The following is a 15078-nucleotide window of genomic DNA, read 5'->3' as shown; positions in this document are numbered from 1 at the left end:
CTGAAAATATATTAAGAGACAGCAAGATCACTGGAAAATGGCCATCATGTAAAAACAAACTTTTAAAAACCGATAATAATATACTGATCAGACAGTCAACATTCAACCCCTGCCCTTTCCTTAGAATGTCTCTTTTGGCTTCCCAAATATGACAAACATTCTATTATTTTATATCAATGAACATGCTTTGATCACACCTGTTTTTCACTGTGCCACAGTTTAAATTGTGTAAGAGGACATTTGATGAGCTATAGTTATCAAATCCAGTATTTGTATTGTTTGGCCTTAGGCTGGCTTCTTCTTCTGATATTTTCTCTGAACACAACAGATTGCTTCTGAGATCTCTCTTTATCTTCCCATTTGCCCAGCTTTCTTCTTATTGGTGGCTGAGGCAGTTTGAATAGATATGGATCCCACAGACTCATGTGTCTGAATGTTTATTTCATAGGGAGTAGCAATATTAGGAGGTGTGGCCCTGTTGAAATAGGTGTGGCCTTGTTGGAAGAAGTGTGTTACTGTGGAAATGGGCTTTGAGGTCTCTTGTATGCACATAGTATGCCCAGTGTGGCACAGTCTCCTTATGATGCCCACAGATCAAGATGAAGAACTCTCATCTACCTCTCTAGCAACATGTCTGCCTGCATGCCACCATTTTCTCCACCATAAAGATAATGGACTAAACCTCTGAACCATAAGCCAGCCCCAATTAAATGTTTTCCTTTATAAGAGTTGCTATGGTCATGGTGTCTCTTCACAGCAATAGAAACCCAAACTAAGACATTGGTAGATAATGTAAAGCTTATCATCATTTTTTCATGTTCTATTTTAATTCTTTAATTATTGTTTATAATCTACAAACCTGTCAATAAAATAGGAATGGATATTTCCTAAATATGAAAATTCAATTGATTAAATCACATAATCCACCAATATATTTCCATCTTAAAACCAACCTTATTTTCTTTCTTTTTCTCATACATTACATCCCTAAAGCAGTTATCCCTCCCCCGACTCCTCCCATTCCTCCCCACCTCGCCTCTCCCCTAGATCCATCCCTCCTGTTTCTCTATGAATGAAGATCAGGCCTCCCAGGGATATCTACTGAATACGACATAACAAGATACAATAAGGCTAGCCACAAACCCCCATATCAAGGCTGGTCAAGGCAATCCATTAGCAGGAAAAGGGTTCCAGACACCCTGACTGTTAGCAATCCCACAGACACCCAGCTATAGAACAGAAACAAACATGCAGAGGATCTATCTCAGACCCATGCAGGGTCTAGATTGTTGCTTCAGTCTCTGGATCCCCTATGAGCCCTGCTTTGTTGTGGGCTGTGTTCTTGTGGTGTCTTCAAACCTTCTGGCTCCTATAGTCTTTCCTCCTCCTCTACTGCAGGGTTCCCCTGGCTAAGTCATATAGACATTGCCTCTGAAATGTTCCTCTGATCCATTTCCTTTTTTCGTGTCTCATTGCTACCATCTTCACTGTTTCCTTGTTATACATATTTCACAAGAGTACCTGATGCTTCTTCCCATAATATGTAATTTCTTTTCAATAAAGCTCTGATGTCATAGACAGTTTTCTAGAAGTCAAATTATAGGTCTGGGTGGTAGGGGCAGTGCATGCCTTTAATCCCAGCACTTGGGAGACAGAGACAGGTGGATCTTTGTGAGTTTGAGGACAAACCTGGACTACGGAGTGAGTTCCAAGATAGACAAACAAAACAAAAAAGTTAAGCTTATTTATTTATTCAAATGAGTAGAGAATGAACTTATCCAAAGGGAATACATTCCTACCTACCCACACAAATAATTAATTTGGCTACATTTCTGTATATGAGTGGATAGAAATATAGAATGACTGTCATGCATCTGAGATAACTTTTTTAAAAGTTGTGAGATTATAATTACAACATTTATCCTTCCCACTTCTTCCTTCCAAACCTTACCATCTATTCCTTCTCGCCATCTCCTCTTTCAAACTCCTGGCCTGTTTTTCCTTCATTGTTATCCCATGCACACATGTATATGCATATACATATATTTCTAAATATAATCTGCTCAGTCCATATAATGCCACTTGTATATATGATTCCAGGGTTGGCCATTTGGTACCAGATAACCAGTTAGTGTGCACTTCCCCGGGGAAGACTATTTGTCCTGCTCCCAGAATTCCTCAGTTGCCTGCAGTTCTTGTGTGGGGCTTTTCCTTTCCATTTTGTCATGTCCACTGACATCATCCTTGTTCAGCTCATATTTAGTCAATAATATGGTAAGACATTATGATGCAGCTTCTGACATTACTAAGAGACATAATTTTAGAGCAAACTCCCTGATCTTATAGCTCTCATATCTTAACTTCAACTCTTCTACAATGTACCCTGAGCCTCAGGAGCTGAAGTGCTTTGTAGGTGTATTCGCTGGGACAGGGCTCCAAAACTCTGCATTTTGATTAGCGGTGGTTTTCTGTAGAAGTCTCCTTTGTTGCAAAAAGAAGCTTCCTTGATGAGGAATGAAGACTACACTTATTTGTGGATTTAATGACAAATATTTATAGATTGTTGTTAATGATTATCCTAGTTTACTAAAGTAATGGGTATAGATTTTTTCCAATATTCATAACTCACATTCATAATTAATAACTGAGTAGTTAGCTAGGTTTCCAGTACCAGACATTGTTTCTATCCTGTTAAGATGGTCTTAAATTCAATTAGGAAGCTGGTGGTTACACTAAGGTTATCATGTTACTATTGCTCCTGTTCTGGGGTCTCTGGGACCTCTTTCTGACATGCATGGGGTGTTCAACAATAGGGACTTACCTTCAATCTTTAAAGGTCAACCAAGGGCAACAGCCCCTTGGAAAACTCTGGCCAACAATTCAAACGAGGGCGTCTTGTGTATTGGGTTTTTTAGTTAGGTGGTCTTTGGATCTGGAAGGGAGCATTGTCAGACCAGATGAGAAATTTTCATTAAATCTATACATGATTATTAATACACTGGATTGCATGCATTATAGGTTTTTCTTTAGGTAGTTAATAGTATGGTCCTTTTTCTCTTTTCCAGTATGTTTACCCTCCTTTTTGGCATTTTACCCTCCTCCCTTCTTAATGTATATACCTTCTTATCCCTCCCTAAAATGCACCCCTTTCCCATTTAACCTAAAATGCACCCCTTTCCCATTTAACCTATCAGATCACTTGTACCCTGCCATTTCCTTTACCTTCCTCTTATCTTCTGTATTTACTCCCTCCCTCTCTCTTAGAAGCCACCCTTTTGCATATCCCTGATCAGATTACTTGATATCTGTTAGTCCTCTCTCTATTGTTCCCCAACTCCCCATCCTTTCAATGGTCCTATTTTACATTCTTGGTTTCTGTAGTTACTACAAGGTACAAGAACCTCCGATGAGAGAAAGCATGGGAGGTTTATCTATCATGGGTGTGGGCTACCTTATTCAATATGATATTTTTTAGTTCCATCCATTTACCTGCAAAGTTCATGATTTCACTTTTCTTTACAACTGAGTACTATTGGAGGGCAGGTTGTCTACAATAGGCCCTTACCTTCCCGGGTTTACCTCAGCCTATTGTTTTGCATGTACTTGTTTAGTTGAAGCACAATACGGAATGTGTCTTCTGATATAACTGTACTTGTTCAGTATGTTTTGTAGCATTTATTCCAGACCTTATCATCTGTCACAACACTATTTCTATGTCATGCTATAACAGATATATGGTAGTGTGTAGGATTGCTTTAAAATTTTGCATCTCTCTCTCTCTCTCTCTCTCTATATATATATATATATATATATATATATCTTCTTCATTTTAAGTCTGTAGCTCTATGTAGCCTTTCTCAGTATTTAAACCTGTTTTTGTAATTTAGACTGTTGGTTTGATTTTGATAACTTTTCTGGATTTTAACCTTCAGTGGGGTAGAAAATGACCAATATACATTTGTATGTCACTTGAAGGACAGTTGAGTATTTATTAGAACCATACTTTATTGAATAAAGTGTGGCTACCTGGGAGAGTTTAAAACAAAATCAAAGTTTTAGCACAACTTAATATCTTTCAGATTATAATCTATTCCATTTGAGCCAAGCTTTATTTTAGTTACATTCTCCTGCATGCTGTATGAAATTAATTGACTGGTAATGACTGAATGGAGTTCAGTCAATATCAATTTCTCATTGACACCTTTCATGGTCTACACGTTCTCTACTTATTTTGGTTAAGTGAAAACATTTGGAATTGTAGTATGAACACACATAGCTTCCATTCACTGTTGAAAGGAAAGTAACAGGAATTATACTAAGACTGGGTTGGCCGACAGTCAAAGCTCAAAGTTAGCGCTCCTCTGCCATTTAGGGGCTTGACAAACTTCATTTTCCCCCTTTATAAAGAAGCCGTAATTTATCAGCTTTGATGAGGGGGAGTGCTAGGACCACGCGTTTCGAAAGTGAACGACACAAGTACAATTAAGGAGCCCCAGTGCCCCAAAACATAACAGAAGCTGAACTGGCAAACGGCTCCATCCCACCAACCCAGGAAGAAGGGAGCCCTGGAGGAGGCGGGTTTGCTGTGCTGTGGCAACATCCCACCCCACCCTAGTGCTCGCTGCTGATTGGCGGACGGGCTGAGAGCACCGCCCCCAGCGCGTGTCCCGCCGCGCGGTGGGTGTGCCCCAGTGGGCGTGAGCGTGCGCGCTGCAGACGGAGGACCGGAAAGGGGGCGGGGCTGCTGCTGCGGCGGCAGCGGCGGTGCGCGCTCCCGGGTCGTGCGCACCGGGTGCGCGGGTGGGAGGGACTGGTGTGTTCTGCCGGCCGTGGGAAGCGGAGCCTGGGGACAGCTGTCGGGACACAGGGCGGGCCCCCCACCGAGGGAAGGTCGTCACGATGAACACCGTCCTGTCGCGCGCGAACTCGCTGTTCGCCTTCTCGCTGAGCGTGATGGCGGCGCTCACCTTCGGCTGCTTCATCACCACGGCCTTCAAAGACAGGAGCGTCCCGGTGAGGCTGCACGTCTCGCGGATCATGCTGTGAGTGCCGCGGCCGGGCGGGGCTGCCCGGGGTGGGGTGGGGTGAGGCTGTGTGCGCGGGCCCCGGTGGCCTTCGGAGCCCTAGCTCTGCCTGCGCGGTCGGCTCCCCGGTGGCCTGGGTCAGCTCTCCCCTGTCCTTCCTGTTCTTCACGATCCTCACCCACCCTGGCCAATGAGCGAGCAACACACCAGCACACCCACGCCTGCGCTTCCGCCCGGCCCCGCCCGGCCTGCGAGCGCACGTGGGGTCTGCAGTGTCAGCCCCACCGGCCCAGGCCGGGCTGCCCTGGCCCTTGCTCGACTGAGGCTGAAGCGGCTCAGTGGGTAGCTCCGGCGTCACGTCCCTGCACGCTTGATTCTTTTTTTGACAGTCCCTTTACAGGCTCTGCCCTTGCACACCAATGCCTGGAAGTTAGCATGTAAATGTGGGCAGGGTGAGCAGGGGCGGTTGGAACACCCTAGCCTGTGAATACAGCCCTTTGCTGTTGTTTCTGCTGCCATTCTGTTAGCCAGCAACCTGGATCATCAGTCTTTAGAAACAAAAAATAAAGTTTCAGAGTGACTGCTCTCCACGTCCTGCTTCTTTTATTTATGACATTTCCCGCAGGTTTCTATCACTTTTGCATTTAGTACAGCGTTTTTAATTCTTTGTTGCTCTGTGAGGTTTTCAATAATTTCTTCTTTAGCCTTAGGGTTTTTTTTTTTTTTTTTGGTCAGTATCACAACAAATGCCCCCCCCCCCCCATTGACTACTGCAATGGCTGCTTCTTTTGATTTCTCATTTATCTTATATTGGTTTTTTTTTAGCTACTGTTGACAGTTTAAACATATATGGCTTAGATACCATTACTTTCAGTTCCATGAGGGTCTAGATGAAGTTAAGCGAATTAAATGTTAATGTGATCCTAAATGTCTTTCTTGCCCGTGTATTTGTTTACTTTTGTTGAAAGCAAAGAAAGTAACTGAAAATATTTTGTACGGATGTAAGATAGTTGTGGGAAATACATGGTGGCTCTGACATATGGTACAGTATCGTAAACATACTCTTGTTTTCCAGATGACCTTGTGGCCACTGGCAGCCCTCCTTCACTGGTTTTACCTGCTCTCCATGAAGTATTTGTGTTCTCCTTTTAATTTTCTTATCCTCCCTTGAATTTTCTCATGGCAAGTGAAAATAGCTGACTACCTTCTTTTATATGGAGTTATAATATTTACTTATTTTCACACTTACTGTTTTCTTTATTCATTTCCTTGTGAAATTTCTGTTTTACTGATGCACACATCTAGCCCTTGCTGGTTTAAGTTGTGTAAATTTTGTGTGATACCATGAGGGATGGTGAAACTTTTATGTTTACTTCCAGAAAAAATGTAGAAGACTTCACTGGCCCTAGAGAAAGAAGTGACCTGGGATTCATCACATTTGATATAACTGCTGATATCCTTGAACAAAAATACTTCATTGCTTTTTCAGTAGTTTTGAAATGAGATGCAAGTGTAGAAGTTAGAGGAAGAGTGAGTATGAATGTTGACTACCACAGCCTGTTATTTTCATCAGTAAAACAGTGTTGATATTTGTTTATTTACACTTTAAGAAAACCACGGGACTCCTGAGTTGATTGTATGAACGTATCTTAATTTTTCATGTAAATATTAGTTTGAATCTAGGAAAGAAAAGATAAAAGATCGTTTTGGTTAAAGAAGAAAAAATTCACCAGAACTCAGCCTGCCTAGAAATAGACCATTTTCAGTCCCACATAAGTCTCCATCTCCTATAGAGAACACACACACACACACACACACACACACACACACCCACACACACCATGAGTAGCTGGGCAGTGGTGGCATACTCCTTCAATCCTAGCACTTGGAGGCAAAGGCAAGCAATCTTGAGTTCCAGGCCAGCCTGATACACAGAATGAGTTCCAGGACAGCCAGAGCTGATAACAGAGAAGCCCAGTCTTGAAAAACCAAACAACAAAATAAAACCACATATGTTTAAAAAGAACTTGCATCTGTGGTGGTTCAGAAGGCCTTTTATCAAAGTGAGAGTGCTGCATTGTGTGAGCATTTGTTATCTTTAGAGTCAGAGAATTCTTAATGAAGACTTACTGTAAGTTAGGATGAGTTGTTTCCTCTGTATCTCCAGTTTCTGTCTTCAGCAGCTGATCATCTTGGCAACTTTAATCTTCCTTAGGCCACAGATTAGAGTCCTGGAAGTGTATTATTATTATTAGCATATGTTTGACAGTTTTACCTTCTGTTCATCCTGAAAATATTTGCAGTTTTTATGAAACAAATTATTGGATTCAGATAGAATCCAATTCAGTTAGATGCCAATAATCCCAGCACCACAGAGGGAGAGGAAGGATTGAGGATCAGAACTCCAAGGGCATTCTTGACTACTGTTTTTATTGATTACCAATCTTATAGTTTGTACAGATTTTCTTTTGTAAAGAACTACTGTAGACCCCTCATTTCTGAATAATAACTCATAGTGGGTGTACCTTGAAACTAGATTATAATAAGCCTGTTGCTATCAGTATGTATATACACATAATAAAATTAATAATTCACATATAATACTTAATAATCCCTGTGAAATAGCTCATTTCTCAGTTGTGGCATAATAGTGTAGTTCAGTCTAGTGAGTACACCTCTCCATGATGACTAGAGCCATGTTAATGTTTCTTACCTCCTGTCGAAGAATCCCACACAATGAGACATCAAGATTTATACTTGTATAGGATGCTGTTTTTGGTTAATTACCTGAGCTCTGTGCATATGTGTCTGTTGCTTCTTTGAATAGTGACAATTGGTTCTGCTTTAGACAGAATTAAAGCTTCAGTTTCTTACATTTCTTTTTTAAATAAATGTATCAGCGAGTTATATTTACAGGAGCAGGGAGGATGGTAACCTGTCTTGATACACACCCCTTTCCAAATGTGCTAGACCTTACAATATATTTATCCTGTGTTTTTCTCTTAAATAAGTGATTAGGTACTTTTCTGGACTACCCATTGTATTTAGTTTTAATGTTCATATTGTTATTGATGTTTTAAGAATAAGATCTGTTTGAAAGATCTGTGTGCTGCTTTGCAATCTTTAGAGTCCTTAATTTGTTTACATCTAGAGAATATATTTGATTGGAATGTTAAGCAGTTATTTCTTTATTTGTCAGCAGAGTATTCAACAAAAAATAATGTAAGTATCTAAGTATATTATAACTTAAACATTATTTCTTATGAAAGAATATAATTTAAAAAATTACCTGTTAGAATTTGCCATTCTAGAGCCTTCATCTAGTAGCTGATGGAAGCAGAAGCAGGCACCCACAGCTAAATACTAGATCAACTCCTGGAGTTCAGTTACAGAGAGGGATGAGTGAGGAGCAAAGGGGGTCAAGACCAGGCTGGAGAAACCCACAGAATCAGCTGACCTGAACAAGGGGGGGGGGGAGCTCATGCACCTCATTCTGATAGCTGGGAAACCAGCATAGGACTTTCCCAGACCCCTTCAACATAGGTGTTTGTTAGCAAGGCTGGGCAGTGTATGGGGCCTTTGGTAGTGGATCAATATTTATATTCTTAGTATACGAATCGACTTTGGGAGCCCATTCCATATAGAGGGATACTTTCTTAGCCTAGACACATGGGCCCTGCCCCAAATGATATGATAGACTTTGAAGATTGCCTATGGAAGGCCTCACCTTCCCTGGGGAGCAGGATGGGGATGGGCTGGATGAGGGAACTGGGATTGACATGTAAAACAAGCTTGTTTCAAATTTAAATAAAAAAATGAAAAAAAAATAACCTATGTCAAAAAAAAAAAAAAAAATACAGTTCTCTCCTACCTTAAGGATTCAAGGATGAGCCTTCTTACTGGCCCAAGAATATCAATTTTTATATATGTAAAGTATCTGACCTGTGTAGCTTAGGTAAAACAAATGAAGTTTGGGGAGACATGGCTCTGGTAAGAAAGCTTTCTCTCCCTTGCCTCTTGATCCTGTGAGGCATTGTAGGATCCAGAAAGATGGGCATGCTACCTCACAGCAGAGTATTGTTTGACTGCCTTAGCTTTTCTTGTACCACTACTGAAAGCACCAAATTGAGATGCATAGAAACAAAAGTACTGCTTCATTTGTGGTTTTGCCAAAGTAGTTCTGTGTTTTCCATCAGTGTAGGTAGTTAATTTGTAATTATAAGTGGGTCTACATTATTATTTATTGACCTATATTGGTTTACAGCATTATATAGTAATTTTGGCACTGCAGTTAATTATTGGGAGTATGTGTTTTATGCTGGCTATTTCACTGAGCATCAGGATACCTGGGGAGAACTTTAAAACAACAAAATATATTTTAAAGATAGCAGGAAAAGCTCTCCTTCAAAATGAGTTTTGATCTCTGCATATCAAGATCATCAAAATGTATTTGAAAAATAGGAAAAGCTGTGCTTCAAAGTAAGAGTAATTACTGCACATAACACTATTCAGTGTGTATCAAAAAAACTACAAGGATCAGTGTTAATTTTATGAGTATATTTAAACTGTATAATTCTGGGACCTCAGCAAATCCAGTAAGATAGCACTAATTTGGAATTAAATCCCCGCTTTGGTGAGTAATGGATATATTTCTATTCATTCATCAAGCTCTTTGCTTACCTAGACTTTGAATTTGAAATGATAATGTTTCTGATGGGTTATCTAAGTGACTTTTAATTTGACATAGGCTCTGAACCAAGTGGTCCTTTGGGATAAGATCGTTTTGAGAGGTGATAATCCAAAGCTGCTTTTGAAAGATATGAAGACAAAGTATTTTTTCTTCGATGATGGAAATGGCCTCAAGTGAGTGATTCTTTGTCATTTTTAACATTTTTCAGTAAGATTGGTAGGAAAAAGATGAACTGTATTTTTATTTTAAAGAGGTGTATGTGTAAAAATAGTTCAGTGGTAGAGCTCTTGCTTGGTGTGCACAGAATCTGCTTCACACCCCAGTCAGGAAAAAAAGGAAGAGGTTAAAGCTAGGGCTTTATCAGTAAAGCTGTTTGGGAGGGAAGTGTTGATGTGTTTTGAGCTCAGCTGAAAGACTGAGAAAAGACAAAAATTGGCATCTGGTATAGTAATCATTTCTCTAGTATTACTAAATGCAGTCATCACAGTAAAAGTCCATAGCTTTTATATTTGCTTGCTATAACTATGATAAAACACCATGAACAAATCAACTGGAGAAAAAAAGGCTTTATTTGGTTTACAGGTTACAGTTCATCGCCAAGGGCAAGAACTGAAACAGAGACTGTGGAGGAATGCTATTTGCTAGCTTCCTCAGTTTGCTTTCTTACACACCCCAGGACTACCCTCCCTGGGAATAGTTTCATGGCAATCATTCATACTAAAAAGCCCCTCCCAAGCTTACCTACCTGCCCATCTGATGGGAGTCCTCATTGAGATTCCCTCTTCTGAGATGACTGTATCTTATGGTGTGTTGACAGAAAACTAACACGTGCAGTAGCTTTTACTGTTGGGTGTGCAGGGACACAGGCTTTCTTAGGAGTGGTAGGATCGCCACTGTAAAGGTCTGCTTTCTGAACTCAGTCAGGACAGCCTACATGAGGAAACAAACAGTGTGCTAGATCGAAGACAGATAGCTAAGTTTCTAGTTTTGCTTCTCTAATTTTTTTTTCCCTGAAGTTTCAGTTTGGTCAAAATCTCAGGTCATGTTGACCTTTTTATAGTTTATAAGAAAGGGTTTAGGAAAAGAGCCATTTTGAACATGATTGATTTTGATCTGCTAGAGTTTGCACTTCTAAAGAATAGCAAAATTAGATTTCAAATTCTTACCATCTGATTTCTAGCATCAGTCTCATTTTCTCTTCCTCATGTTTTAGTCCTGTGATTTTGTTGATAATTAATTGTGGCTGTGAGTTCAGGTCGTTTGTTTAGGCTGCCTGTGAATTTAATGCTGTTGTTTTTCTAGTGTTGTCTGTGAATGTAAAATGGTCTGAGGAAATTGTTTTGTGTTTGTCTATTAGAAATAGCTAGTTATAAATGAAGTGTGTGGCCCCATAGTACTTGATTGGATTTATTTTTACTAAATGAAAAGTTCTGCTAACCTTTGTTTATGACATCTTTTCATAGGGGAAACAGCAATGTCACCTTGACGCTGTCTTGGAATGTCGTACCAAATGCAGGAATTCTACCTCTGGTGACAGGATCAGGACATGTGTCTGTCCCATTTCCAGATACATATGAAATAACGAAGAGTTACTAACTTATTCTGAATTTGGAACATATTTTTATATGTGATGAATTGCATTTCATCTCTCCCCTGTATCATTTGTTTTTGGTTATATATTTCCTTTTCTTTCTGTTTGGTATAAGACATAGTAGATGTGAAAGGTCATGGGCTGCTTTAAGCTTAGATTTGCAAACAAAACAAAAGATTGCCAGAGAGGAGGAGTATAAGAATGAGGCCACTGCATAGGAAGAACTTGTAAGCAGGGTAGTATTGACGCACCTCTTTTATTTGCATTGTCTTATCGAATATAAAATGAGCATAAAGGGCTGTTAAACTTCTAGATGTCTATAGAGTCATAAGAATCTGAATATTTGTTTTGCATTCGTGCAAGTTGACAGTGATTGTGACTTACATAAGAACACTGTCTTTTAGTGTATGTTAGATTACAGGGGACATTAATGTGGATCTTCGAAGTCTGGTTTACAAAAGAGCAGAGTGGTAAAGTTTTATTCCATTTGTTTTAGAAATCCTTATAGTCCTTGTCTTTCTTAGGTGAATAGTAGCTTTCTCCAAAGACCAAGAACCTCTTTGTAGTTCTACAATCTTGCAGGTTCATTTTAAAGTCTCAACTCAACCACATTGTCTTTTAGTGTTTCCATAATGCTCCTTTGAATATCTCTGTATAAATTTTAAGCTTTGCCTTTGAAAGTTGAAAATGTTGTTTGCATGGATTGCCTTCTGGAACTGGATTTATTCCTCTGAACATGACTCTGCAATTAGCTATAGTTTTCTTAGCTCCATATTTTAATAGTTGGAACAGTAACAACATTTGTGGTATGTTTTCCCCTCTACAAAATTCTCTCATTTGTTTGAATGTTGACTTGTATAGTCCTAATGAGGTAGATGGTACAAATGTTAGCTCTTTGCAGGTGAAGAAACTGAAACCCCAGAAACTTAACAACTTCCACCTAAATTGGAAAGCAAGTGGTAGAGTTCTCTGATACCTCAGTTTACATGTTAACCCCATTCACCTAATTTTATTGTAGTTTTTGTTATTTTGCATTCCATCTAGGAGTGATAGCATGTGAAACTAATTTCAGCAGCCAGCAACGTAAACAATGATATTTTTGTCTGTGACTATTCATTTTTACCCATATTAAAACTATTTGGGTTTGTAAAATAAATTTAGAGATTAAATATGTTATGTATAATTAAATATATAATTATATTTGACATGAAAAAAATTTTTTTTGCATTGATTAGCACCCTCAGAGTTACCAGCTGCAAATTGGCTACTCTTAAATCCATGTACAGACACTAGACTCTGTAGGTCCACCCAGCAGTAACCTAAAAGGGCTCTTTTCTAGCATAGCATAAATCAATTAGCATTTGTTCTCTTTACCTCATGTGAAGTATATCACTGTTTATTGGCATTCATTTCAACAGCTCTTGTATGGAGGTGCGGTTCTTACAAGTGCATGCACATGAGGTTTTTTAACGCAGCCATGAGATCAGAGGTACAGCCCAAGTTTGGTACTAGCAGTTTGATTAAACATTTCAGGCTGTCTGTATCCTTGTCTATAAAATGATTCTTTACTCCGATACAAATCTGAAGTGTTTTCTGTTCAGCAGATCATGAACAGGAAATAATGTTGGTCATCTGAAGTCGGAGTTGATGGAAAGATTATAGTTCTTAATTATCTGAGCTTCTACATTTTACACCTACAAAGTTGAGCTTTGAACAGATACTAGATGTGCAAAATCTACAAGTGTCAAAGGTGAGAATATCTGAGTGTGTCCTGGTTAAGGAAGCTATGAGCAAACCTCTAGCATTAAAGCCAGACCTCGGGTCCTTTAATAGTTCACTATATTTTGTAATGAGTGTGTCTGTTAGTCTAGCACAGACAAACTAAAACTGAAGGTTTCTAGAATTACCATTTATTTGAAAAGCCCAGTTTTAGGAGTTTGGTAAGGAAAACCAGGAGCAGATGGCGCAATGTGACAAAGGTTTTTGAACTAATGGAGCTGCTTAGACTATGGCTGCTTCAGCCTGCCATTAGCCCTGTTTCTCAGGAACTTAGTTTCCTGTGTGCACAACTTTATCAGTTTGTAATAGTTCTCCACCTTACAAACTTGGTATGCTTGATAAGTATCTCTGGTATCTGTTTTAGAGAAGTCTGATCAGTGGGTCAAGTCTGAGCCCAGACATGACTCTGGGAGAAGAGGATAATTCAAGGTACTTAGAGTGATTGCAGTTAGAAATGAACTTTAAAATGTATTGCTCAGGATATCCCTTTCAGTCTCACTTAGAAACATCTTCGCCTGTGTGCTTCATGCCCATTCATTGTATTTAGTGCCCTTATGCTAAGGAAAATAACAGCATCAGAAACTATTAAGAATCTAATGGGAAAATTGGTTGGTTTGAATGTCTTTTCTGGTAGTTATCTTACAGCTCTTCAGTGGTCTGGCTAGCCAGTTCTCTGTGTGAAGTGGGTTTTAAGAATCTAAAGCTTTGGATGGGGCTGGGACAGGCTAGTGGAGGGTTTCTTTGTAACACTTTGAATTACCATGCAGCAGATGTACAGAGCAGACTTTGTAGCTGTGACCTTTGTAAGCAAACATCTGTATTTCAAAAGCTTTCTTGGCTTTCTGTAGCAAGCCTATGTACCTTTCTGTGAGACTGCCAATGGGTCAAGATGTAATTTTAAAAGTTATTCCATAGTTTTTACGCAACTTGGGAAGTTGTTTACTTAAAAAATAAATTCACAAGAAAATAATCCATAAAAATGCCAAATATATATGTGAAGATTTTCTTAATTACAATAAATATTCAATGTTTTTGTAATAAAATGAGTTTTTTTTTTTTTCTGAGTGGTTTAAAGATGTCCATACATATGTGTTTTTGTGAAGCTGCTAAACTTAAAGGAAATCCAGTTGTAGTAGACATTAGGTTTTAGGAAGAAGTCTGCAGCTGTGCTTTAGGGGTTCATTAAACCCAGGGTGTACCTGGGACTGTGTACTGCTGTACTAGATGTAAGTTCTTTGAGGGCATGCTGTCAGCTCTGCTCTTGTATCTTGCCCAGCACCTAGCACAGTGTCCAGCAGATGATAGGCAAGCTCCCCACAATATTGATGATGAAGTGCTGGGTGTGATGTGACCAGCCATGGGGACTGCCTGTTGACTATCTCCTTTGTGAACACTGTCCTGTTTATTCTCTCATTCCTGATTTCTCTCTTCAAGCTCAGTTGGACTGTCCAATAAAGGTAAATGGTGGTGTTGCTCCATGCTCTGTCACTGCCTTCTCCAGGTTTTCATAGTGAGAGAACGGAGAGTGGCTGTGACAAGAGCAGTTAATGAAACAGTACAAAACTCAACAGACTGAAGTAAAACACTCAATTGCATTTTAAGCATAGCCCTGCCTGAAGAAATGAGTCCCACGGAACAGCTATTTGAAAACCCAGTGTATTTCCTGAGCTTTCCTTGGGCATTTGACCCAGTTGATAGCCCTGAACCTACTGAGTTGTGGAAATTGTCCATTCTTAACAGAAGAATTTTTCAGAAGGAAACACCTATCAGCGAACTTAAAGAAACAAAATCAAATCTCTGAATCAAAATAAAATCACATGAATTTAGTCTTCCATTGGGGATCCTCCTCCCCCAGTACTAGAGTTTAAAGATTTATTGATTTGTTATGTTTAGAGTGCCTGCATGCCAGAAGAGGACACTAGATCTCATTATAGATGGTTGTGAGCCACCATGTGGTTGCTGGGAATTGAACTCAGGACCTCTGGGAAAGAGCA

General features: G+C 39.6%; 1 protein-coding gene across 1 annotated transcript; it reads left to right on the top strand.

Moving 5' to 3' along the window:
- Window positions 1-4772: 4772 nt before the first annotated feature.
- Spcs3 (signal peptidase complex subunit 3) lies at window positions 4773-14127 on the top strand. The gene is made up of 5 exons (XM_051182437.1): window positions 4773-5042; window positions 6404-6479; window positions 8172-8246; window positions 9772-9887; window positions 11178-14127. Exons 1-5 carry the CDS (start codon window positions 4900-4902, stop codon window positions 11308-11310), a joined length of 543 nt encoding a protein of 180 aa, XP_051038394.1. The 5' UTR covers window positions 4773-4899; the 3' UTR covers window positions 11311-14127.
- Window positions 14128-15078: the final 951 nt, after the last annotated feature.

The sequence above is a fragment of the Phodopus roborovskii genome, unplaced genomic scaffold (genome assembly GCF_943737965.1).
Source record: "Phodopus roborovskii unplaced genomic scaffold, PHOROB, whole genome shotgun sequence".
Taxonomy (NCBI): Eukaryota; Metazoa; Chordata; class Mammalia; order Rodentia; family Cricetidae; genus Phodopus; species Phodopus roborovskii.
This window is presented reverse-complemented; position numbering and strand designations above follow the sequence as displayed.

Coding starts and splice junctions, on each gene's coding strand:
- Spcs3 (XM_051182437.1), top strand. CDS start 4,900: ATGAACACCGTCCTGTCGCGCGCGAACTCGCTGTTCGCCTTCTCGCTG. Junction 6,480..8,171: donor CATTTGATATAACTGCTGAT/ATCCTTGAACAA, acceptor ATTTGTTTACAT/CTAGAGAATATATTTGATTG. Junction 9,888..11,177: donor GATGATGGAAATGGCCTCAA/GTGAGTGATTCT, acceptor ATCTTTTCATAG/GGGAAACAGCAATGTCACCT.